The 26,186-nt window shown below is 36.7% G+C and overlaps 1 protein-coding gene across 1 annotated transcript in view; it reads left to right on the plus strand.

The window, feature by feature from the left end:
• Nucleotides 1-26,186, plus strand: part of FBN2 (fibrillin 2) — a gene marked incomplete at both ends in the record, with an annotated part of 228,924 nt that overhangs the window by 59,665 nt on the left and 143,073 nt on the right. Inside the window, 2 exons of the mRNA XM_079704022.1 lie at nucleotides 9,735-9,932; nucleotides 17,501-17,626. Of these exons, the coding sequence (XP_079560148.1) occupies nucleotides 9,735-9,932; nucleotides 17,501-17,626 (324 nt within the window). The remainder of the gene's footprint in view (nucleotides 1-9,734; nucleotides 9,933-17,500; nucleotides 17,627-26,186) is intronic.

Raw genomic sequence — 26,186 nt, forward strand, 5'->3', positions numbered from 1 at the left:
AGGAATGATTCACTTTACCAGTGTAGACCACCACCTATGCTGGACCACCCCTGCCAGCAGGGTCTGGGGACTCTCTGCTGTTCTTCATGTGGCTAGTCCCAGAGGAAGGGCCTCCCCCTTTGCAAGTCAAATGGATCTAATGATAGATGCTACCTGTGTCCTTTTAGAAGGCCTTATGACCTATGGTCTTTTTTGCTCTTCAGCATTTCCCTAAAACTCCCAAATAGTTAAAACCCCATTAAATGGATCACATGGCATTTGCTCTCTTCTCAGGAGAAATCCCAGCCCCGCCCTGGCTGGTTAGATGTTATACTGGAAGTTCTATGTCAGGGCAGAATCATAGAGAAGGGCTTTGGTTTTCCAGTCATATAGTGCGACATGTTTCCTGGGAAAACTGTGATTTATGACGTTTGGTTGACTCAGTGCATGTATATAGCTGCCTACATGGCTCAGGAGGAGTTGATTTAGGCAGAAATTTCAGAAATAAAACAGTACATTACATCCATATTATTACATAAAGACTCTGTCATCAAACTGTGCCTAATATTTTATTCACTGCTGCTTTAATCCAGTCTTATGACCTCACTGTATTTGGTGCAAGGGATGTATAAGATCTGTTCAAACATTGGTTTCCATTGATTCTGTTTCTGACTTTATTGATAATAGATAAATGTTTTGTGAGCCCATATTACCTTTCCCTGAAATTATTCAGGCTTACTTAATTATACTATAGGTTTTTCTTAGCTACCATAAAATTTGGTACTTTGTTGATTTGACTTGCATATTATCCATCTTCTGTGTTAATCATTTATGTCTGTGGTTCCCTTATTAACTCATGATAACATATTTTTGTCTTTTTTTTTTTTTTTTTTTTTTTTTTTTTTTTTTTTGCGGTACGCGGGCCTCTCACTGTTGTGGCCTCTCCCGTTGCGGAGCACAGGCTCTGGATGCGCAGGCTCAGCGGCCATGGCTCACGGGCCCAGCCGCTCCGCGGCATATGGGATCCTCCCAGACCGGGGCACGAACCCGTATCCCCTGCATCAGCAGGCGGACTCTCAACCACTGCGCCACCAGGGAGGCCCGTCTTTTTAACTTTCTTTTTCAGAAGTGACAATATCTTTCTGCTTAAATAATCTTACTAGTTTATAATCTTAAGCAATTTTTGTCATCCTTAAAGTAAGTTAATTGGCTTTGCTCTTGGGAGAGTGCACTTTAAGTTCATAGGCCATGAGTTTTAGGACCACATCTTTGATGGCCCTCATCCTTATGAAACGTGACATCAAAGATAGCAATTTTGTTTGCATCATTGGCCAGTACCTAATTATCTTTCCTGCCTCTTCATTCTTCAAGTGCTCTTTGATGTCAGCAGTAGCCTTGTGCTTTGAAAGACTGTAGAGGGTGGTGAAAGGGGTCCTTATTTGCTGAGCCCACATTCCACTGAAATATTAAATAACGGTATTATGTTAGAAACAAAATGCAATGCAACTGCGGTAATTAAAATAGTTACTCATCTATTTGCAGAAGCGAAGTCTTTAATGTTTCTCTCAGTGTAAGAGAGAGAATTTCTCCCTAACCTAATCTGGCTAGATGGAGACTCATCTTTGGGAGAAATCAGAAACAAAGCAAGACCAGGCTTGCTCATTGGGAATTAGGAGATTGTACATTGGATGGGGGGAGGCATTTGTGGAGAGGTGACAATATTCATTTAAATGCTAAAGGACTTTGGTCTGTTAGGAGAAGGCAAAGCTACCAAAAGCTGAGACCGTGGATGTTCGCTCTTGGGGTCTCATGAATGTATCATGCATGGTGCAGTGCTTTGGTATGAAGTGGATGGCCAAGTCCAATGTCAGCTTCACTTTTTTTTAAAATTAATTTTAGTTGGAGTATCGTTGCTGTACAATGTTGTGTTAGTTTCTACTGTATAACAAAATGAATCAGCTATACATACACATATATCCCCTCTTTTTTGGATTTCCTTCCCATTTAGGTTACCACAGTGCATTAAGTAGAGTTCCCTGTGCTATACAGTAGGTTCTCATTAGTTGTCTATTTTATACATAGTATCAGTAATGTATATGTGTCAATCCCAATCTCCCAGTTCCTCCCATTCCCCTCTCCTTTCCCCCTTGGTATCCATACATTTCTTTTTACCAGCTCTTTGATTCTCCACATATAACTTAGTGTCTGATTTTTAGTTTTTTCATGTGTAAAAATGACAAAAATACTTTTTTAGTGCATCAAAATAAAGTGAGATAGTTTATAGAAAGGGTCATTATAAAGTGCCTGCCACAGAGTTAATTTTCTTCTCTTGATTGTCAATACGTAGGGACAATGAGTTGCCCTGTCATAATTCAGGGAAAACAATGAGATACCATTTTTCACTCATTAAATTAATAAAAATTAAACCGTTTGCTTCTACTCAGGGTTGGAAGGAGTGGGAGGAAATAATAGAGTGTAAATTGGTACCACCTATTCAGAGAGCAATTCCGTAATATTTTTCAAAGTGGCTACTTGACCCAGCAATTCCAGACCTCAGAACTGACCTTACAGAAAATCTGCCAAGCTATGTAGTGAAGAAGACCCATGCAGCACTGTGTGCACTTGTGCTCAGTTGTAAACAGCATAAATGTCCATCCCAAAGCAGGTGAGCAGTGTGGAAGGGGGATGTTTCAGTGCCCTCAGTGGTGACTCTGTATATGAAAAAGACTCAAAGTTTATTTGTTTTGGTGTTAAAAATTCAGGTTTGCTTTATTTAAGTATACTTTCAAAACCCTGGTCATTCCGGGAGCTTTTTAAAAATATTTTTTAATTGTGTAAAATACATGTAATGTGAAACTTACCATCTTAACCATTTTTAAGTGTACAGTTCAGTGACATTAAATACATGTACATTGTTGTGCTACCATCACCACCATCCATCCACAGAACTTTTTTGTCTTACAAAACTGAAACTCTGAGCCCATTAAACACTTAACTCCACATCTACCCTCGAGCCTCTGACAAGCACCATTCTACTTTCTGTCTCTATGAGTGTGACTACTGTAGACATTTCATATAAGTGGAATCATTCAGTATTTTTCCTTTTGTTGCTGGTTTGCTTTACTCAGAATAATGTCCTTAAGGTTCACCCATGTTGTAGCATGTGTCAGAATTTCCTTACTTTTTAAGACTGAATAGTATTCCATTGTATGTATTTCATTTATTCATTAATCAGTCAATGGACACATGGGTTGTGTCCACCTCTTGACTATTGTGAATAATGGTGCTGTGTACATGGTTGTCCATATGTCTCTTCAGATCCCTGATTTCAATTCTTTAGGGTATATTCCTTGAGCTTTTAAATTCGGCGTATAAATATCACTCATCTACTAATAAGTCTAGCAGATTTTAGTGGTCACTTTAAGAGGTCTTTAAATAGTATTTGGTTCCATTTTCATATGTAGTTAATGAAACACCTCCCTACCTTTTAAACTGCTTTAATATATTAAGTACACCTAATATCTCCCTTAAATACTTCAGTTGTGCAACTTAAAAACCTTTGTAAGTACTCAAGTTACTCTCATAAACCTAATAAAGATCTAAATGTCTAAGTACTCAAACTTACAAATTTATAAAAATCTGAAGTTCACTTAAATGATCCTGTTGTGTGTATAAGCATAGTCACATTTTAACATAAAAATCACAACTCTAAATAAATTACATAATTATTTATTTTAAACTCTGGTTACAAGGCAATCTAATGGAATGGGCAAGATGCTATTAAACATTACAGGTACTGGGCTTCCCTGGTGGCACAGTGGTTGAGAGTCCGCCTGCCGGTGCAGGGGACATGGGTTCATGCCCTGGTCCGGGAAGATCCCACATGCCGTGGAGCGGCTGGGCCCGTGAGCCATGGCCGCTGAGCCTGCGCGTCTGGAGCCTGTGCTCCGCAACGGGAGAGGCCACAACAGTGAGAGGCCCGCGTACTGCAAAAAAAACAAAACAAAACAAAACATTACAGGTACATAATTTTTGCACAAGTTCCTAAGAGCAAAAATATTAAATTAATGGCTTTGATTCTCTTAAACATTTCTGTAGTTAATTCTAAAATTTCCTGAGGGTGACAGATGTTTTTCCATCATGGAAGACAATCGCTATCTTATTTCACTTTACTTAACTCTGAATATTTAGACCTGGCATGAATTCTGGACCAGCAGACATTTAAGCAATTTTTATTGAGACTAAGGAAACTATAATTAGAGTGGCTGCCTTCTCTGCATGCTCCAGTTATATCTGTGATCAGATATTTCAGCTGGCAGACTGACTAGATAGATTCTCAATTAGAACCATAATGGAATGCACTAAACCTTATTTGTAATTGCTATGTCAAAAACTCCATTACTCAAAGGAGGCTGTCATATGGCCAGGATCATTAGACTTAGACTATACACATTCCATAGTTCTTTTTTTTTTTTTTTTTTGCGGTACGCGGGCCTTTCACTGTTGTGGCCTCTCCCGTTGCGGAGCAACAGGCTCTGGACGCGCAGCCTCAGCGGCCATGGCTCACGGGCCCAGCCGCTCCGCGGCATGTGGGACCTTCCCGGACCGGGGCACGAACCCATGTTCCCTGCATCGGCAGGCGGACTCTCAACCGCTGCGCCACCAGGGAAGCCCCCTCCATAGTTCTTCATTGTACTCACTCATGTCTGCAGCTCCCACACAAGACGATCACTTTATTGCGTGTTGCATTTCTTTGGTTCCTGAGAATGGAAGGAATGGAAATGCCTCCTCGCTTAAGTCCAAAGACTGTGCAGCTTGATGGGAAATCTCACGTATTTTCATACGCCTTCTGGGATCAGGCAATTATTTGTGTACTAAAGTGGGGATGAATGGAATTTTGGATATCTTTATGGCATTATTTGACTGCACGGCTCCAGGGGATGTCATTTACATTACAGTAGTTGTGGGTAGCTTTCCTAAATTATGGAGTGTACATCTGTGCAGCTGTGAACCTTAACTGCATTCTGCGGACAGTTAAATAAATACTACTACAGCCACATGGACAGCTGATGCATTGCTATCACTGTGACTAATTTCCCACCTCATGTGGGGCTTCTTGGGAACACCTAGTCTATTGATCTTACTGCTTTCTCCCACTTCTTAATCTGTAAGTCCATTCCTTTTTTCGCTTCCCAGCTTATCCAGCTTAGATTCCATAGTCTATAATTTCAAAATATGTCTAACAACACCTTACACCCCCTTGCCATTCTGAATTTTTTTCTTCTCTGACAGACAAAACCCTAATCCTAGATGAAGCCTTATCTCTGAGTGAGCTTCTCAGCTGCCTAGAGCTGTTGGAAAAAGTCACAAAACAGACAGATGGGTCCCATTATAAGTTCATCTTATTCTTCCACCATAGAGAGGGGCTGTTGTCACCTGGGAATCTGCTGGGTTCTCAGGTCAGCTCCCTTTCTTGGTATCTGCAGTGTCCATCTCAGTTAGCCTCCAAGATCTGACACCCCAGCCAACCTCTGCCAAAGACCTACTGTCCCACCTCCTGTTTTACAAAGAAAAGAGAAGGTATCCGAGAGGACATTGCTCATTTTCCTCTACTATATAAACATGCCTACATCTCTGTGCATCCTGCCATTCCTCCCTCAGGTTACAAGAACGGTGCTTTTCTTCTTCTGTCTAAGGATAACTCCACACAAATTCTGGCTTCACTCTCAGCCTGACTCCTTAGGGGTCTTATACTAGAAATTATTATTCTCTATGGTAATCAGAAACCCTCCCTTTCAACTAGGTCATTCCCATTGACTTTTTTTTTTTTTTTTGCTATTTTTTTTATTAGTTTCTGCTTTATAACAAAGTGAATCAGACATACATATACATCTGTTCCCACATCCCTTCCCTCTTGCGTCTCCCATTGACTTTTACTAATCCTCGTCTCTTCCACAAAACAAAACAAAAAGAATAAATAAGAAAAAAAAAAATTCTCCCTCAATCCCAAATCCCCAGCAGACCTGTTTTTGTCTTTACCTTCTGGGAACCTCTGCAAAGGTTTTCTGGTCCATATGACAATAATGCTCATCTTTGGTTAGCTATCACTGTTTAACATCTCTAGTTATATTAAGAGGACTTGTGAAATATAGCAAAATTCCCAACTATGTTCAATTGTATTTATTTAAAGTAAAATGGTAACATAGGCTATAATAATAAAGATAGAAACTAGAACATATTAGCATGGATGTGGAGGAATTGGAACTCTCACTCATTACTGGTAGGAATATAGAACCATGGGGTCATTTTGGAAAACAGTTTGACAGTTTCTTTAAAAGTTAAACATGTGCTCACTATACGGCCCAGCAAAAGGCCACTGGTTGGTTATCAGATGTGGTATATCCATAGAGTGGAATAGTATTCAGCAGTAAAAAGGATTGAAGTACTGACCCATGCCATGGCATGGATGATCCTCAAGAACGTTATGCTAACCAAAAGAAGCCAGACAAAAAAGATCCCCTATCCTATGATTCCATTTCTATGAAACTGTCCAGAAAAAGCAGATTTATAGTGACAGAAAGATTAGTGGTTGCTGGGGGCTGGGAATGAGCACAAGGAATCTTTTTGGGGTGATGCAAATGTCCTAAAGTTGGATTGTGGTGATGGTTGCACAATTCAATAAAATTTATGAAAAATCATTGAATTGTGCATTTAAAACAGATGAATATATGATGTATAAGTTATACCTTAATGAATTTAAGTTTTTGATGAGTTTGCTAATTATACCAATTGCGTCATGTGAAAAAAGTGAAATTATATAAAGCCAATTACTATGCCGTATTGCAGTTAGATATTTGAAAACCAAAATAGCACTATTTGTGTTTCACAGGATAATTTTTAACAAAATTTTCTTGGTCATATAGTAATGAGGAAAATATCTGTTTCCAACCCACTGGTTCCAGCATACCACGTGTTAAGCACTTCACTCCTTTTATCCTTTGTTTACACACTGCAAGTGTGTCCTGACCTATGAATGGTTAGCATGGTATACAATAATATTTTACCCGAAGTGAAAACATGATGAGTGTATGGCCAATCATAACATTTAATTAAGGTCTCTTAGTACTCTTTGACCATAATTACAATGCTAGTAATGTCTGGGACAGAATGTTTTTTAATCTGATCAGGAAATTTAAATCTCTTTTCAGTATCTAATATTTGTTCACATTTTACATGTGAGTAATTCTGGAATAAATAGGTTACATTGTAAGTTTCAATTTTAAGGTAAGCACTTGCCAACCAGAAAGCAAAGTGTAACCATGTAAGAAAATAGATTCTGAAGCACAGTCTTAATGAAGGGAAATATAGGTAGAAGAAATAAGGAATGGTAAACTCTGTTCCCAGGAAGGGGAGTCTGGGGTTGGCTTAATCAAGGCCTTTAACATGAAAGGTCGTTTGCAGGGACAAACAGCTATCCTTGTCCAGATAGTCCTCTTCTCCAAGAAGATCAGACTAAGAGGACATAATTTTAAGAAGGTGCTGTAGTTAGAAGGAAGGCATTTCCTGACAAATTGGTTTACTTAAGAATGAGATTATGAGAGAGGCTATGCAGGCTTCTCTCTGGGAATCCTAAAAGGGTACAGAATGTGAATGTAGGTATATATACATGAATCTATCAAAAAAAAAAAAACAGAAAAAGAAACTTGGTGAAAAGTAGGCTTTTCCCTACTTGTTCAGAACGTGATACAATTTATCGTAAGTCTAATATTTATTTAAAATGGCAAAATAACATGTTGCCTGAAGGACAATAGAGTAGGTTTAAAAAATTTATGACCTGGCAATTTGTGGTATGGGAAGCATGCTTCTTTACAAGGTTGACATATCTACATGTATAATACAAAGATTGTCTTCTTCAAAAACGTGATTTGCAGCCAGCACATCTGTTGTTCTTGTGTAATGGATTAAAATGAGCTATTTTTGTTGAAGTTCAGCTGCAGAGTAACAGAATGTTAAACCAGCTTGCTAAAAAAGTTACCTATTTTAGATTTTTTCCCTTTATATTGAGCTTTTAAAACGTTCTTCTATCTGACAAAGCCTCATTCTTCACTAAAAAACAGAAATTTTATGTGGCTCTAAGGTGTATTTTTGTCATACTGTAGCATTTAGATGATATCTAAGTTGTTCTTGTTTAGCATTTTGACTGTTAAATTATATCCAAGTTTGATATTTCCCAGTAACAGTTTTTCATAAAAATCTTACCAACATTATTGACTGTTCTTCCATTGAATGTAACATTGTTTTGTTCTTACAAAAATCTGAAATAAACTTGTTCTGGCTTTCCCCTTCAGATGGAATTATGTCATTCGCATTAAGGCTCATCAGGAAATCCTGACTATCTTCTTACATTCCCAAGAGTTAATAAACTGCATGCGTACAAATCTCTGTAAACAGGGGAAAAACTTTTTCACATATTTCTGTTGTAAGTTTATAACAAATGTTAATCATTTAATTGGTCAGTCTTCAGGAAACTGACTTTTCTCTGATTTTCTGTCTTTCAAAACACAAGCAACAACTTAAAAATCCATTAATAATTCAGTTCTGCTTAAAATAGTATACATATACTGATCATCTTAAAGAGTCATTTAAGTAAATTATAGCAGGAAGAGAGATATAATAGAAATGCCCAGCTTTCAAGTTGCTTGTAGTCTGGATCAGTCCTTCTTAAACTTTAAGGTGTGTATGGATCTCCTAAATATCTTGTTAAATGCATATTCTAAGTCATTGTGTCTGGTATGAGGCCTGAGTCTGCATTTCTAACCAGCTTCTGAGTGATGCATATGTTGCTGGTCCATGAACCACTTTGTGACCCAAGGGTCATAATAGCTGTCCTTAATATTCATAGAAGAGTCTGCGTGTAAATCATAAGTGACACACATTTGCTAACATTTTTATCATCATCATAACCGAGCTGGACAATTGTACAATCATCTTCTAGAGAATAGAGATCATATAATATTAACTTGGAAAGAATCCATGACCATGGGCCTTATTAGTACTGTCTTCCAAGCTGAGCTACACATAGAACTAAACAGACTGACAAGGAAACAAATCAATTGTTAGAACTAAATGATTATAGACAATCTGGACTGCCCAAATATAGATGTGATATGGAAGGGTATATCTTCATTGGTTCTGTTTTGATTTTCTGAACTCTTGACCACCTAGTCAAAGAAGAAATTTTTCTAGGTAAAGAGGAGTCATTAAAGCAGGTGCCATCAGGGCACAGGTGGTGCACACCAGTGAGTGGAGAGGGCTGGGTGGCTGTGGTGGTGGTGTCATAGAGGGGACGCACTTCACTCCACCACTGCCATGCAACATGTCAGGCCTAGCATGGCCAGAACTTCCAACTTTTTAAGAAAAGCCAGAAATATAAATTTCATGTGAAATTTCCCCATTTAAAAATGTTGGCTACTCATTTAAATTCTTTTAAAACATTAGGCGGCCAAGAAAACACATCTGTGTCCCAGACACAGCCCTTGAGCCATCTATTTACAGTGTCTAGGGTAGAATACATTGAACTCTTGTAATGCACTTCTCAATATTGAAAAATTATGAATTTTCAAAATCAAACACATTGGCCTTTTGTCGCACGATGTTTTCATCAGAAGAGTCTCTGTTTTATGTATTTGGAGGTCCTGGTGTAAGATTGGTGTGTGATCATAAAACCTGTCTTTCTGTCTTCTTTCACATTCCAGATTACAGGACAGGCCCATGTTTCACTCAGGTCAACAACCAGATGTGCCAAGGGCAGCTGACAGGCATTGTCTGCACAAAGACTCTGTGCTGTGCCACCATTGGACGGGCCTGGGGCCACCCCTGTGAGATGTGTCCTGCCCAGCCTCAGCCCTGCCGGCGGGGCTTCATCCCCAACATCCGCACTGGAGCTTGCCAAGGTGAGTTAGCCTTCAGCCTGTGTGTACAGAGTCACCCATGTGTCTGGGCTCCTTTCAGTGTGCTGGGAGAATCTGTCACTGTCTATGGATAATAACGTTCCTGATAAAGCAAGTTTTTTCTATAAAAGATACACTATACTATATAGTATATAGTATTTACCATACTACATAGAATTCCTAGATTAGATATTGATTACTGTATAATTTATGTAATTTAATGGATTACTATTAAAGATAAAACGCTGTATAGATCTACTAGATTAATACTGACTAGATTTACCAGAGTAATAATTTTTGTTTATTCTCTAGCACTTATCACCTTCTAACGCACTTGCTTATGGTCTTTATTGCTTTTACTGTCCCCCAGATAGAATGTAAGCTCCATTTGGGCAGAAATCTGTTTCATTCATTAATGTGTCTGAGGCATTCTAACATGCAGTAGATACTCAGTAAATATCTTTTGAATTAATAAATGGAATTGATATTAAAATACTTCCCAAAACCACTGTTTCGTAGAAATAGTCCAGGTTGAGAAAAGCCCTCAACTTCAGCCAAAACATCGCAAATTATTGACTCTCCTCGTCTTCTATATTTGTACTTAGGCTTCTTTACCTTGGTATTTTGTCAGAGAGGCCTAGTTTTTCTGAACACAATTACGAAAAGTGTGTGATCTGATCTCAAACTTCCTGAATGTCCTTCAGGATTGAGTAATGTCTGAAGGCTTATTTGTTTGAATTTGTTTATGTAGTAGAGATAAGTTTTGGTCTCCATTTGCCCAAGAGTATAATGGATTAATACAGCTATAGGAGCAAAATGAAATTTGCCACATTGTTAAAAGGTCTGGAAAAGTTGAAAAAGTTCTGCTTTATTTCAAAATCATGGCATCGTCAGAAAGTTCTCAATTAAACACTGATCCTCAGTTCAGGCTATTTTAAGACTCCATCTTACTGTGATTTCATTTTTTCCTTTAAATTCCTAGACTGTTTCCCAAATACTCTGCCAAATTAATTTGGAAGATAATAGGGCGTAAAAAAATAAGATAATAAAACATGATACACACATGTCATACTTTTTTTATAATAGTGATCTTTTTTATAGGGTAACTGAAAATTTTTGTGGAGTTAAAAATAAATTTCAGCTGTGCAGATGATAGCCAGTTTAATATTGGTTTTAAAACATGGTTTATATTAGCCAAGGGAGGACATTTCTGAAGTTCTAAACATAAAATTATCCTGTAGCTGATGCAATTAGTGAATTACTTTATCTATGGCTTCGGAGGGGATGAAATAAGGTCTTGTAGTAAACCAAATAAATGTGAAAAATGAGGGCCAACAGAAAATTAAGATGATACTTAAAAAAAACTAAGCTGTGGGACTTCCCTGGTGGTGCAGTGGTTGAGAGTCAGCCTGCCGATGCAGGGGACACGGGTTCGTGGCCCGGTCCTGGAAGACCCCACATGCCGCGGAGCGGCTGGGCCCGTGAGCCATGGCCGCTGAGCCTGCGCGTCCGGAGCCTGTGCTCCGCGACGGGAGAGGCCACAACAGTGAGAGGCCCGCGAACAGCAAAAAAAACCCAAAAAAACTAAGCTGTGAGGAAACTAGTAAATTTTTTTACGTTTCACTGTTGCTGTCAAGACTTTCTGTACTCAAATAAGCAGTGTCAGAAGAGTATACCTTCCTAGGGTACTATGAGGTCAATCATAATGATTCTTGACTTCTTTCATATATAGAGCATTTCAGTTCTAGCCCGTATGCCTAAGTCTAATCTACATTTAGTCTTGTACATTCTTCACTTTATTAAACATTGAAGGACTAAAGTTGGCTCACATAAGCCTTAAAATTTAAGCTAGCATAAAAATGAGTGAATTAAAGGTAATAAAAGTGGCATTAAGCTCTTTTCCAAGAATATCTACAAACTTTAAATAAATATGTCATAAACTGTCACGTGCATATGTTGTATTATTTTTTTACAAATAGGTTCTTCTTTTTAAATCTTTACTATCTTACACATTCACTCTATTTAGAAGGGTATTTTATTTAAGAATAGTACTTGACTTTGGGTCTTTTAGATTTTCAAATAGAGTATAATTAAAATTTTTAAAAATATATTAAAATTTGTATAATTATTAATTTATGTTGCTTGATTTTTAGAAATTAGGCTTTTAAACTACTCCAGATGTTTCAAAACTGGAAGTATGGCAGAAGAAATTTGCTTATTTAAATCCAGCTTTTGCTTTATTATAGACAATAGTAATAGACTGATGCTGGGCCTCTGCTCCATTCCAAGCAGTGTGAGAGGCATGGAAATTCTGACATATGTGACAGAGTCAGGACCTACCTAGGACATAAGACAGGGACTTAAATAAAGAAAGAGCAGTATAGACCCTGAGTCAGTCCCTGCAAAACAAGTATTCGTACCTGTTCTTGTCAAATGGGATTAGTATTCAGAAATATTTAATCCTTCAATCAGACTGCACATGAATCATGTAGAGAAGTTGAATCTTATCTGAAACCAGGCAGGCATGGCTAGTTCCTCAGGTGTATCCTGAGAGGAAGATGCTCTCAGTAGAATGTTATTTGCAGGCCTTCTGTATAGCACAAAATGAAAAGGAGATTTGGTTCATCTGATTAGTATAAATTATTAAACACAAATTTATCTTGTCTGTCTGCATTGACCAAGTTAACCAGATCATTGCAAAGTTTAACTGTAGTTCACACTATGTGAACACAAGCCATTCCTAAACAATCCAAAAAATTTACCTAAAGCATAGTCAATTATAGAAACTCGTATTGAAAATAGCAGGATATTGCCCTTCTTCTAACTCAACAAAAACTAACAAGGGAAGGAATAATAGAGAACAAGCCCTTCTAAAATAAAACTCTGCAACCTCCAGGTCAGAGTAGTGATGGATACATGGCAGTTGTTGGGAAGTCATGGGGACAGGGAGAATCTTCTATGTGTTTGCTATGAGCATTAGCATCCTGAAAGGCTGTTGAGTGGTTGTGGACGGTCTCTTGGAGAGGAGGAGTATATCCCCATAAGAGAGGTATTCTACTGCAGGCCCTCGGAGTAACTGAAGGCATATGGAAAGAGAGTCTTTGGTGGCAAGCCATTTCTAATATCCTCTAGCCAGCCTTCCAACCCAGAGACGCTCCTTTAGGTAAAGGAGGGGGAAGGAAAAGAGGATTTGGGAGCCACTAGTGAGCAGCTTGCAGAGTCTGTATCTGAAAGGGCAGAGGTGGGAGCTACACCACTACCTGAAAGTTTAAAATTAATACCCAGGAGGAAAAGAAAGTGGAGAGGGTTTGGTAAGAAGCTGCAGGAGTCCCTATAGAAGTTCTCAAATCAACCTGTTTCTTCTTGGCTTTCTCCACTTTTGCTTCAGCAGGAAATGCCCCATTTAAAGGTGAGTACTAAAGAGAAAAGGCTTACATATAAAAGCTTAAAAAGGAGAGAAGTAACATAAGGAAAAGGCAGAGGAACATGCTTCATGGAAGAATTACCTAAATAAACACAAAGTTCATATACTCTTTTATCTCAAGGAAGTGAAAAATAATATGGTTCTTCTCTTAACAGGTGCTCAAAGAAGCATTGTTAAGAGTTCAGAAAGGACAATCAGAGATAGTGCATTGGTAGCACTCAAGAAACTGAAGAAGGATTTGAAACTTTACCTAATGAAAGGCAAATGTTACACATACACATACAAACATACATAAAACTGAAAAAATTCAATGACAAAGGTTAACCTTGAGGAAATCACAAATCACAATGTCTGAGGACAATAAATAATGATTGTAAAGAAGCAGAAAGGTAGTGAAGTCAGCAGAAAGGTTGTAAAGAAAGCTGAAGAAAGGAACTGAAAAAAAGCATAAATATAATATAGAAAAATTTTCTAAAAGAGATAAAAGCTTCAGTTTGCAGATTGGAAGGCACAAAAGTTCAATAAGAAAGAGAAGATAAGGAAAAATTTGTGGGCATAATAAGACAGAATAAGCAAATATCTTTGTTAAAGGGAATATCCTAACTGGTCTCAAACTTCTGTAGAACAACTCATAGACCAGAAAACAGTGTGGCAGTGTCTACAGACTTCTGTCTTTGATTTACACATATGTAAATAAAAGTACTTTAGTTGCTCTGTAAAGAATCAACTCTGGGGGGCCAGAGTGGAAGCAAAAAAAACCAGTTAGAAGTTTCCTGCAGCAGTACAGGTGATATATCATGGAGGTTGAGACCAGAATAGAGGCAGAGGGCCAAGATTTGAGATATATCTGGGCAGTAAGCACTTGTTACTGATGGAATGAAGTGAGACAAGTGAGAGGATGCCGAGTTTATCTCTTAGGTTTCTGACTTTGACATCGGGATAAACAATGATGACATTTGTTGAGATAAGGAAGATTGAGACAGAACCATGCTCTGTTTTTCTTTTTAGTTCGGAGTCCTACAGGTAGTAAGTTACCAATATTTGCTTGTTAGGATGATCATTTATTCAACATTGGAATTTTGTGAATACATGAATAGGTATTCTGGCCGAATCAAACCACATTGAACGGTTGCCAAGACACCCTGTATGTCTTAGGCTCCAGTCAGAGACAGACCTATTCTTCAATTGTTGTACTTAAAGATTGGCATTTGTTTTTGTAGAAGTAGAAGTACTATGAATGAATATCTGTGGAGTGTAGAATAAGAACTTAAATTTTAAAAATGTATCTAATTTGGGGACAGGCCAAGTTAAAAAATCATGCACTATTAATACAGTAATAGGAATTGGTCCTTAGTTCCCACAGATATAAATTAAATGAACCATTTTTATATGCCTGTAGCACTGGCACATATTTTTTCACATTTTAATGTCAACTAAAAATAATATACCATCTAATGCTAATTTATATAATAAAATCAGTTTAATCTCTTAGGGCAAGTTTATTTGAAGAAGTTGGAGAATAAATGAGTTCATAAACTAGACTTACTATTGCTTTGCTACATTATTTATAACCTTAGTAGACATAGACTGAAGGGATTATATAAGGTTTAAGTTTCAAAAGATTCAATTTTATTCTGTAAAATCCTTACATGTGATTTGAAGTTATCCAGCATTTAAAGAAATAGTAAGTTTGTGCCTGAATTGAAGGGAGGAACAGAAACCCATCTGTATAACTTGGACAGTGGAAAACTAATCAGACGTTAGTAGTTCCTTATGCTAGCACTTGGAAGATGCAGAAACTCTTGCATAATTTGGAGGTCTGAGGCTGGCTTCTTTTCTTTTTATAGGGAGCACTCATGTGTGCTTCTAGGTTCATGTTGATTATTTCTATAAGATTTCTTTAAAATTTTCTTTTTTATTTTAGTGATTAACTTGATCTACCCAAAAGAAATTAATTCTGTATAGCTGCTCACTCTAGGGTATTTCAAAAATAAAAGTTTTATTTTTTTCTCGGAAAGTACTTTTTAGGCAATTACAAAATAAACCCTGTAAAGTCAGATTGCTTTTTCCTTTGAAAAATTACTGAATCGACTAAATATGTAGTCAAAGCTTTTATGAATAGTATTAAGGGATTTATAGGTTTGGCCTCATTTTTTAGCTTATACCGAGATATTCTTTCTCTGATTTATCTGCCAGGAAAAGAGGTTTCTAGGGATGTTTTATACCACACTGTAATGAGGGTGGAAATGTAGTACATTTTAAAAATAATACAGTTTGAAATGTAAATTAAACTGTTCAGGATATAAACCTCCTGTCATGTATTTCATTCTAGTTGCTTTCTGTTTGGATCAGCTATCCTTTAATAAGACAATGATATCTACATTAATTTCAGGATAAAAATACTTTGGACTATTGTAATTAGTTTTATAGACAGATAGTTAAAGTGAGGAAGAAATAATAAGGATGCTAAGCTCTTTTGTAAACTTAAATTCCCTAATTTACACACTAAGATACACCAAACTTGTGGGCTTACCAAAAAAATAATAGGATAAATAGATACTGACATAGAAATATATCCACAAAATATTTTTTTTTTTTTTTTTTTTTTTGCGGTATGTGGGCCTCTCACTGTTGTGGCCTCTCCCGTTGCGGAGCACAGGCTCCGGACGCACAGGCCCAGTGGCCATGGCTCATGGGCCCAGCCACTCTGCGGCATGTGGGATCTTCCCAGACTGGGGCACGAACCCATTTCCCCTGCATCGGCAGGCGGACTCTCAACCACTGCGCCACCAGGGAAGCCCGACAAAATATTTTAATGGAAAAAAAAACGATGCAGAACAACACATACAGTGTGATCTTATTCTTGTGAAATAAATGGACCACCACTCTGAATGTGTGTATGAATAAGTCTAAAAGAACAGACTACTAACTTATATCAATGGCTATCTCTTTAATTTTCTATTTTTCTGCATCTTTAATGTTTATTACAATGAGTATATGTTATTATGTAATTAAATATGTAATATTAATAAATCTGTTATGTTGGCCTGTCAGTTTGACTAGGTAAGGTAAATTTGCATAAGCTTATATATTATATTTCCTTTTTATACAGTGTTCATCATAACAATATACTGAATTACCTTTTACACAAAGAGAAATTAAGGCAAATTTACATAGATATAAAATGAAAGATTCAGAAACTCTAAATAAAAGAATTTTTCCCAATCTCCTATAATATATTAGCTCTAGTTTTTTTTGCACAGGCCCTTTATCAGGTTGAGGACATTCCCATGTATTTCTGGTTTACCATGATTTTTAAAACAATGAATGAGTGTTGAACTCTGTCATTGCTTTTTTCACATCTATGATATACTCATATGTTTTCTTTTCCTTAATCTGTTAATATGATGAATTGATTTATGCTTGAATGTTGATACAACCTAGTTCCTGGGATAAACTCCACTTAGTCATGATGTATTAACTTTTTTATATATTGCTAAAGTTGACTTGCTAATAATTTTTGTGTGCCTATTCCAAAAAGATATTCTTCTCTTGTTTTCCTTCTTATGATGTCTTTGTCTGGCTTTGGTTTCAGGGTGATGCCAGCTCAATAAAATGGGTTGGGCAGTGTCTTCTCTTTTCTGTATGAATTTGTGTACAACTGGTATTGTTTCTTTCTTAAATGTTTGAAAGAATTTAACAGCAAAGCCACCTAGACCTGAAGTTTTCTTTGGGGAAAGATTTTAAACTATGAATTAAATTACTTCAATAGATGTAGGTCTAGTCATATTATCTGTTTGTTCACCTGAGGTGGTGAGAAGTTGGAGGATGCTGAGTGCCCATTGCCGGGAGAGTAAACACACTAAGTGTTCTGCAGCAAATCAAAGCAAGGGATTGGTTACCCACATAACAATATTGTAGAAACAAAATTCTAAAAGAAAAAATCAAGAAACAAAATGAGATCTTTAACATATACCATTTATGTAAGTAAAAATGCATGCATACAAAAGGATCCTGACTCCTCACACCTCATTCTCTTGAGAACAAGCGAACATCTTCTATGCATTCAAGAAATATGTATGTACAAATAGACATAGATATTCTGAAAATCAGTGATATCTATATTGAAAATACTTTCTTCTTACAGATGTTGATGAATGCCAGGCTATTCCTGGGATATGCCAGGGAGGAAACTGCATCAATACAGTGGGCTCTTTTGAATGCAAATGTCCTGCTGGTCACAAGCAGAGTGAAACTACTCAGAAATGTGAAGGTAAGGGTCTCTATTTTGAGGACATGTCTAATGGTTGACTCTGAATCCAAGAAAAACATGACTTCATTTTGAGTTTTGGAGGATTTAATCACAATTTTAATTATTTATTTTAATATGAAAGTGAAGGAATAACCTTAGAGTAGTTTTGTATTAGTTTGTGTAATTAATGGGGTTGATTTGGAAAAAGAGCCAATGATCATTTTACATTTGTTATCTCAGGTTCTATGTTGTAGTGAGAACGGGAGTAATCCAGCCATTTATATTTTTTCCTTAATGAAATAGTTTTCTATTTCACTTATGAAATTATATCAAACATTAAAATTGAGTAGAGACTAGTTCCTAGGAACAAAGAGAGTGTTTGATTATAGGTGAGAAGACACAGCCACCGATTGATGAGAGTGGTTGTGACATTTCCATTAATCATCCAACAATGTACTACTTCTTAGTTGAATTGGAATGAGCCTTTCCTACAGCACGTTTCGTCAAAACAACATATAGAACCAGGACACAGTTTGGCGAAAGTCAGTGCAATTCTATTTGCACTTGTCTATGTTCTTTAGGAAAGGGGGCTATTGATGTAATGTAGGCACCACCTGGAGCCCTGAATCCAGTCGTCTCTTTCCTTATTTCCTGCCCAGGCAGCCAAATCCATTTAACCAAAGCCCAGAAAAAATTATGTGATTTAATGCTTGGGATTGGTGGGGAATAGTAGGATTGGAGGAAGTGGTGATTAGAATTTGAAAGCTAAAGGTTTTATGAAGCCTTTACTTTGTGTCTAAGTCATGTTTATTTGAATAGATCTTAAAAGTGAGTATTATCAATTTTCTTTGGGTTCTAGTGTTTCTTTATGTAAAAGATCAAGTGGTATTTCCTTACATAAAATTATTTAGTGTAATTGGTGGCATAATATATCTGGAAAGACTATAAACTGTTGCTACACTCGGTTACAGGTTTTGAATTATAGTCAGTTTACATATAGTTTATGTAGTATCAATGCAAAAGTGTTGCCATAAGTTTAAAGTTACTGTTTGTTCTAAATAAAAATATGATGATAGCAATTACTTTTGACCAACTGTCATAGGTAAGATTTTAATTTTTTATGTGGATTACAATGAATGTAAATATAGAAGTACTAAAAGATTTAGTTTCAAATGATGCCCTCCCTATTTCTATTATAGCACATTTTATATTTCTGTTCACATGGCAATGAAATTCTCCAAAGAAATCTTTTTTAGTTTGTAAGTTACTAGATCTGTTCAGAAATAAGAAAGGTAACTCTAGAGCTTTGAATATGTCATTAGGGGAGTGGTGGTAGCATTAACAAGAAACTGCAAAGTCAGCTTAATAACTTTGAAAAATTGTGTTATTGATTTTTTTGTATGTGTATTTGTTTATTGACCATCTCACTTCAACACTTGAGTAAGATCATTGCGGACAAAAACTCTGTCTTGGTTCATGCTGTACCAGAGAGCCTGGAACAGTGCCTGATATATCATAAGCTATATTGATTAATTGGGAACAGGCTAGATAATAAGTTAAGTTCTTTTACTTGGGTTGAATGTCCAAAAGAAAAGAAAATACGGGGCCAGAGTTGAAATTGTATTTGGAAAGAGGCCAGTGATCTTCATGATGGGAATTTTTCCTTCATCTGACTTTTTTTTTCACTTTCTTAATAATCTTATTTTACTTTGGTTGCAATTCAAAGACCAAGAGCGCAAACGTTAAGTGCAGTTTAGCATTTTTAGATTTTTGTGTCATTGTCCCTATTTCGTCACCTGCAGGAAATGCTTTTGAGGTCAGGAACCTTCACTCTCTATTTAAAAGAAAGAGCTGTCTTCTGCTTGTTCATTGGGATATCTTCTTAACTAAAATCTTATCCTAAAAGGCTTGTTCTACTGGAAGTTTCAACATATATAGTTTATACTAAAATGAAAAATAAAAATGGTAAGGGAGCATTCATCTCCTAATTTAATGTTTGAAACCTGTGACTCTATATCTGTCAGTGAGGCCTGTTTTGTTTCACATCATTAGTCAGGTGGATTGTTTTTTCTTGTGTTCAGTTATAGGCTACTGTCCGAGCAGTGAATCTGAGTCCAAAGCAGAAAGGAATATATGTTTCTCTCTCTCTGTTTGTCTGTAAAAGAATCAGTTATTTTCCCCCATCACTAAGTTAGTATCCCAGATTCAATAAAACCTCTCATGTCTACAAAAGTCATGTCTTATTTCTCCTGGGCCAGATTGGCTACAAAATCTTTTCTTAATTCTGTCATACAGTGGGCAAAATTATTCTTTGGTGGAATAAACTATTTATTCACATCCAGAAAGAAAGTTGTTCCAGTTATTTACTCTTTTCAAAGATTCATTCATCTAAATGTCTGTTTAATTTAAATGAAGAAGAAAAGCAGAACATATCAATATAATATGAAATGGTGTATCAGAAGACTGTCCACATTTTTCTTTTTTATAATAAAATATGTTATTTTGAATTTCAGTCCACTTGGATAAAGCACAAGTAGGTACCAGATGTCCTTGCATGATCCCTCCTTCCAGACTATACCTTCTCTGACATTCCTTGAGCTACTTATTCTTTCCTGGCTTAAATGGAAGGCAGGAAAATAGCATCATTGTATTGGAAAGTTTCCCCTCAGTGGCCCTTTACATGTCAAATAGTTGTTTGTGATTTATTCTGAAGAGTCTTCAGCTTTGCTCCATTACCACAGTATTTAGTTGTTTGGGATTTGTGACAACAAATGTATTTACTTATGCTCATGAAACTCATGAAAGTTGTTGGCACAGTATCCTTAGCTGCTGTTCCAACTCTGATAAACCGTGGAAAATAAACGTCTGTGCTAAACTGAAAGGTACTTACTTTTACTCATATTACCAAAAGTGTATTAACTTTAAAATAAATAATAAATAAATTCATTGACTATTTCTCCCAAAGAAAACTACGTATTAAAAATTGAGATTCAAATAAGGGGACTGTAAACATTGGAAAACGTTTTAGGTCATTAATTTAAAAAACACAGAACGATCTTTTAAATCTTCTTAAGAAATTTGCAACACTGTAGTTAAAACATAAATCCCCTCCCCCTTAAATAAGAAAGCCCATGCTGCTAAACTCAGATCTACTTTCTGCTCTCATAACAAATAAGGTATTCCTCTATCACAACACTTTTTATTGTGCATTATTAGTAATTTTTTGTCTGAGTCTGCCTGCAGGTAATTTGCACCAAAATAACATATTAATAAAAGCTAATATTTATGGAGCACTTAATTTATTCTCGACTATACTTAAACCACTTTACATGGGTTTTCTTATTAAATCATAATACAGTGCTGTGAGGTTGGTTACTATTATTAACCCACTTTACAGAAGAAGAGACTGAGGCGCAGAGAGTCTGAGTGACTTTTGCAAGGTTTAGTGGCTAGGAAACCATGGAGCCAGGGTTCCAACCTGCTAGATTCATTCCAGAGCTTTCACTCTCAGCAAGCTCTGTTGAGCAAGCAAAGTTGGGTGACCGGGCAGCACACACTCCAGCCCATGGACTGTATTTACAGGGGGAAACTCATGAAGACAGCAGCAGCAACAGGGGTACCTGTTTGCTCATTGCATTCTGTGGTCATGCCCTGCAATCCAGCAAGGCCAGAGTTAGACCCATTTAAGTGCTCCTGGTACTGGCTGTGGAGATTTTGCTATATTTTCTATTTATTAAAATGAAAGTTTATTATGTACCACTGTGCTAAAATAACCCATTCTTTATGACTTTAGAATTGAAATTGCAGGGGAAGGAGAACAACAGTAGGGAAAAGTGGAACCGAACTAATTCTGTCTTTATTCACAGAAGGGAGTCAATAGCAGAGGTCTAGAGAAATTAATTGTAAAAGAGGAAGAGGTCAGGGTGTTAATACAATGAAGCTGATTATAATTTGCTTTGGCAAAAATATAAGTATTATTTTAAAGGGTGTATGTGGTAGTTGTATTGTGAAGAAAGATGTTCTTAAATCATCTTTAAACAAAAAGCTGAAAAAATCCTGGTCATCAACTGCAAATGAGCTTCCTGGCCCAGTGAAATCACAGCTGATGCAGGAGTCAAAACACAGGCTGCTCGTTTGTAAATAGGTAGGTTAGGACTTTTAAAGTAGGAAACAGGTCAATCTAGCTCTACTTTATGGTGATTGCATTTGTCTATTTCAGGGTTTCTTTTCTCTCTACACACACATCTACCTACATATCTATGCTCCCTCTCTCTCTCAGTTGCACAGAATTTTATTCATCACAGTATTTGTTTCATGCCATAATCTCACTACTATTCCACCCAAACCCTGCTTTCTTTTTTTCTTTGATTCCCTATCTTAAAGTGTGGAGCAATTTCAGAGGCTTCCACTTGGCCTTCCTCACTATAATAGCTCTTGCCCTACAGGCCAAGCGCTGTCTGTGCCAGTTGTGCCAATTAATAGGTGTGTTCTGACTAATTAGACATTTGAGGTCTTGGGAAGTGAATACTGGCTGGGTCCGTTCACCCAGTGGACCCACTGTGACCTGAACCTGGTCCAGAGCTTCATTCATTGCCTGGCTCTTCTGTATCCTCATACTAATGTGGGACCATGATGCCACCTCCAGGTGTCAGTGTCATTTCAGACCCTGTGTCCAAGGGTCCTCCCAATGTTCGGGTGTCATAGCCTGCTTTTTTTAGTTGCTTTAGATAATGTAATAAGCACCCATGAAACTACCAAAAATAAAAGCCAGGGCCAGGATAATAACCCGTATCGATCATGGTGCTCCCTCAACCACACTTTGTATCCGGGTTCTACATTTTTCTGGCTTTTTTTAGATGGTTGTATTACACCTATAGATATTTCACTTATTATTGTTAGTTATTATTTCAGTTTTTAAAATTTTACAAAAAAATTTTGATCTGTGTGGAGCTTTTATTATAATGAAATGATTCATCTATAGAGTTGCATGTTGTTCTAATTCATTCTTTAGAATAGGATATAATATTCCATTATGTGGTTTTATCTTAGTGTGTTTATCCACTTTCTCACTGATGGGCATCGTTTTCTGGTTCTTCCTGTTGTGAGTAGTGGTCACCATACTTGCAGACACACATATGCTGATTTTCCGGAGGGATATCTACCTCTCTTTTTGATCCCTTCATTTATCAAAGGGTGACTCATTCACATTTCCACTAGGATTGATGTCTGTGTAGGCAGCTTAGGTCACAAGGCTTAGCATGCTGAGCCTTGTTTCCACCTACTGTTGTTTGATGCCTGATTGGGGAACAAAGAGCCTGACACTCTGCAGTTAGGGTGCCTCCCCCCTCATCCCAGGCCTGTGTGCTGCCTTTCAGAGAAACATCTGCTGAGCGATCAGTGAGCCCACTGTGGCTCACAGGACTAGACTCCCATCTTCTAAATTACTCCTTAGGTCTTTTCCTCGAGGCTTTGAGCTCATAATACAGATTAAGAAATCATACAGGAGAAGCAAAGATACTGCAAACATTTCCATATCTTGTTTGTTTTTGTTTTGCACATGTTACAGTTTATTTATATTTTCCCACAGCATTAAGCATTACCTACTCTTTTTTTTAAATTGAGATATATACTTCACTTAGAATATTAAATTAGTTTCAGGTATACAGCATAGTGATTCGATATTTTTATAGGTTATACTCCACTTAAAGTTATTGCAAAATAATGGCTATATTTCTCTGTGCTCTACAATATATCCTGTTGCTTATCTATTTTATACATAGTAGTTTGTGTACCGTACACCTATCTTGCTCCTCCCACCTTCCCTCTCTCCACTGATATTCACTGGTTTGTTTTCTATATCTCTGAGTCTGCTTCTGTTTTGCATATACATTCATTTGTTTTATTTTTTAGATTCCACATATAAGTGATAACATACAATATTTGTCTTTCTCTGACTAATTTCAGAAAGGATAGTTCTCTCTAGTTCCATCCATGTTGTTGCGAATGGTAAATTTTCATTTTTTATGGCTGAGTAATATTCCATTATATCTTCTTTATCCATCATATGTTGATGGACACTTGGGTTGTTTCCGTATCTTGGCTATTGAAGCATCACCTCATCTTAAGCATAGCATTTTCCTGGCAACAACCTTCAATATTCAGTCTCATTTTTAAGGCATATTAATAGAAGGGATGGAGCCTATAACAACCCAAACTCCTCCTTGAGAACAGGATTAAATTCTGGGCAAGGCCAGCACACTGACAAAGATTGCTAAAGCTCATCGTCCTAAGTTAACCTGATCTTAGTCCCCAGCCTCCTTCATCCCAGTTCCCCATACCCTCTCCCCTGGAAACAAAAGTATTAATTTTATAACACAGGGACAATAATGGAAACTTTATTTAAATGGAACTACTAGCTTTGAGAATTAAAGCCTGGCTCAACTTGCCATTGCTTCCTATGTGTGCTAAGGACATCCAACAGGGTCACTGTGTTTCTATCTCTCTCTCTCTCTCTCTCTTTCTCCCTGCCCCCCCATAGAAGGTAGACAGTGACTTGTAATCAAATGAATAGATAGTAAAAGTTCTTTGCACTAAGAATCTGCTTTTCATGATGCATTTATCTTGGGAGGCAGAGCCTTGAGTGGCTTAGAAATTTTTTGCATATATATTAAGAGTTAAAATCTAAAATGGAAATCTGACGCATTTATGCTTTCATAACCATTTGGGAAGGGCATATGGACCAGGTTAGCAGTGGGGTTTTCAATTTTGACTTTAGAAGCCCCCCATGTGTCTCATGAATGGAAATGTCACATCCAAGAAAGTGAGGCCAGCAGGCAAGAATGATAGGAAGTCCAGAGGAGCAGCCAAACAGCAGCCTGGGGCTGACATTTGAGGCAAAATCAGCACATATCACTTTCTAGGGTATTTATCAGAAGTTGCCAGTCTAAACTCTTTCAGCTTCTTCCCACAAATGACTTCCGCTATTAAAATGCATGCATTAAGTTACTTGGGCACTACTTTGGCAATCTTAGGCAACTCACAGCAATATTTCATACTGAGTTACTGAAGTGACATCTCTCCCTTAATTTAAACCTAAATAAAATGGTTTTCATGGAAAGTTGCACACATAGTTTTCCATGAAAGCCTGAAGGAGAAAGAGTTCTTTATTTACAGCATTATGGGTAGCATCATCATTACAGACATGAAGTCTGTGAAAAATACATATTCCAAAAGAAAATTATTTAACAAAAAGATATTCTTTAGCTTGTGATCTAGGTTTTGAATCAAAATTAGAAATATTCAAGTCACATTTTAACTTTTTTTTATGTGATTTTTTTAAACATCTTTATTGGAGTATAAATGCTTTACAATTTAACTTTCTTTTACAAGAAATTTATTTTTTAAAGTTTTCATTACAAGAACAAGAGGAAAATTGTAGAGAGAAATGACAATTTAAGTTTCAAGTACAATTCAGGAAATAAATGTGGAGAGAAAAGAGAGCATAGGAGCAAATAGTACAAGATTTGGGGCCCAAATGTCAGGGTCTATGCTCCAGCAGCATGTGGGGACTGTGTGATCTCAAACAAATTAATGCCTTTATCTTTACAGTAGAGATAATAATGGTCTTTTCTACATAAGGTTTTTATGAGTATTATATAAAATAAAGAAAGCATTTGGCCTTTTTTAGGTCTTTGTTAAAGAAGGCAGGGATATATAGCACAGACAATTTAATTATAAAAGATTTGATAAACCATGTGATTTGAGATCTTAAAAAAATAATTGTAAAAGAGTTCTAATATAATGTTTCAGTTATTACTTGTAGTACAGTTTCCTATAAATAAACTATTTTAATCTTAAACAAAACAAAACAAAATTGACCTACTAGAGCATATATTTGCCTACTCTGACCAAAGTATTAACAAACAATGAAATGGACTCAAATCCATCATCATGATGAAGGAACATGGAACTGGGGATTTAAGATTATCCATTAATTCCTGACATCTCACCCAGTTTTTACTCCTCTAGCCCCAGTTTCACCCAAATTACAGAAATGGATATTGGAGACCCAGGGGACTTTTATTTATTTAGCATAACACAATGGTCAGGAAATTGTATTTTAGAGGATTCAGGGAAATTTTCCCAAATGGTGGAACCAGTGTTTCCCCAGTGCCATTGTATATTTAAATCCCTTTTTAAAAAAAATATGAAAAACATGGTAAAGTAATTTACATGATTCTTGCGGTTCACTTTCTGCTGAAGATCACTGAAAAAATTGAGAGCCTGCAAAAAACCGTTCTCAGAGCCACAAAAGTAGGTGTGTGTTAGTGATAGAAAAATCTATTCCACCCTGAAATGAAAGGATCAGGTGAACAGTTTGAACTTTGACATTAGAAAAAAAAAAGATATAAACTCAAATGTACTCGCTCATTTATTCATTTTACTAAATCATTGCTGTTTTATAGTAGAAATGTAAAGGCAATAATGCAGGCCAAAATAAACAAAATAAAATGCTGGGTTTACAATATTCTCGATATGTATCTTTAGCTTGTACTGAAAGAGAGAAAGAGAGAGAGAGAGA

This window comes from Hyperoodon ampullatus (assembly GCF_949752795.1).
Source record: "Hyperoodon ampullatus genome assembly, chromosome: 4".
Classification (NCBI taxonomy): domain Eukaryota; kingdom Metazoa; phylum Chordata; class Mammalia; order Artiodactyla; family Ziphiidae; genus Hyperoodon; species Hyperoodon ampullatus.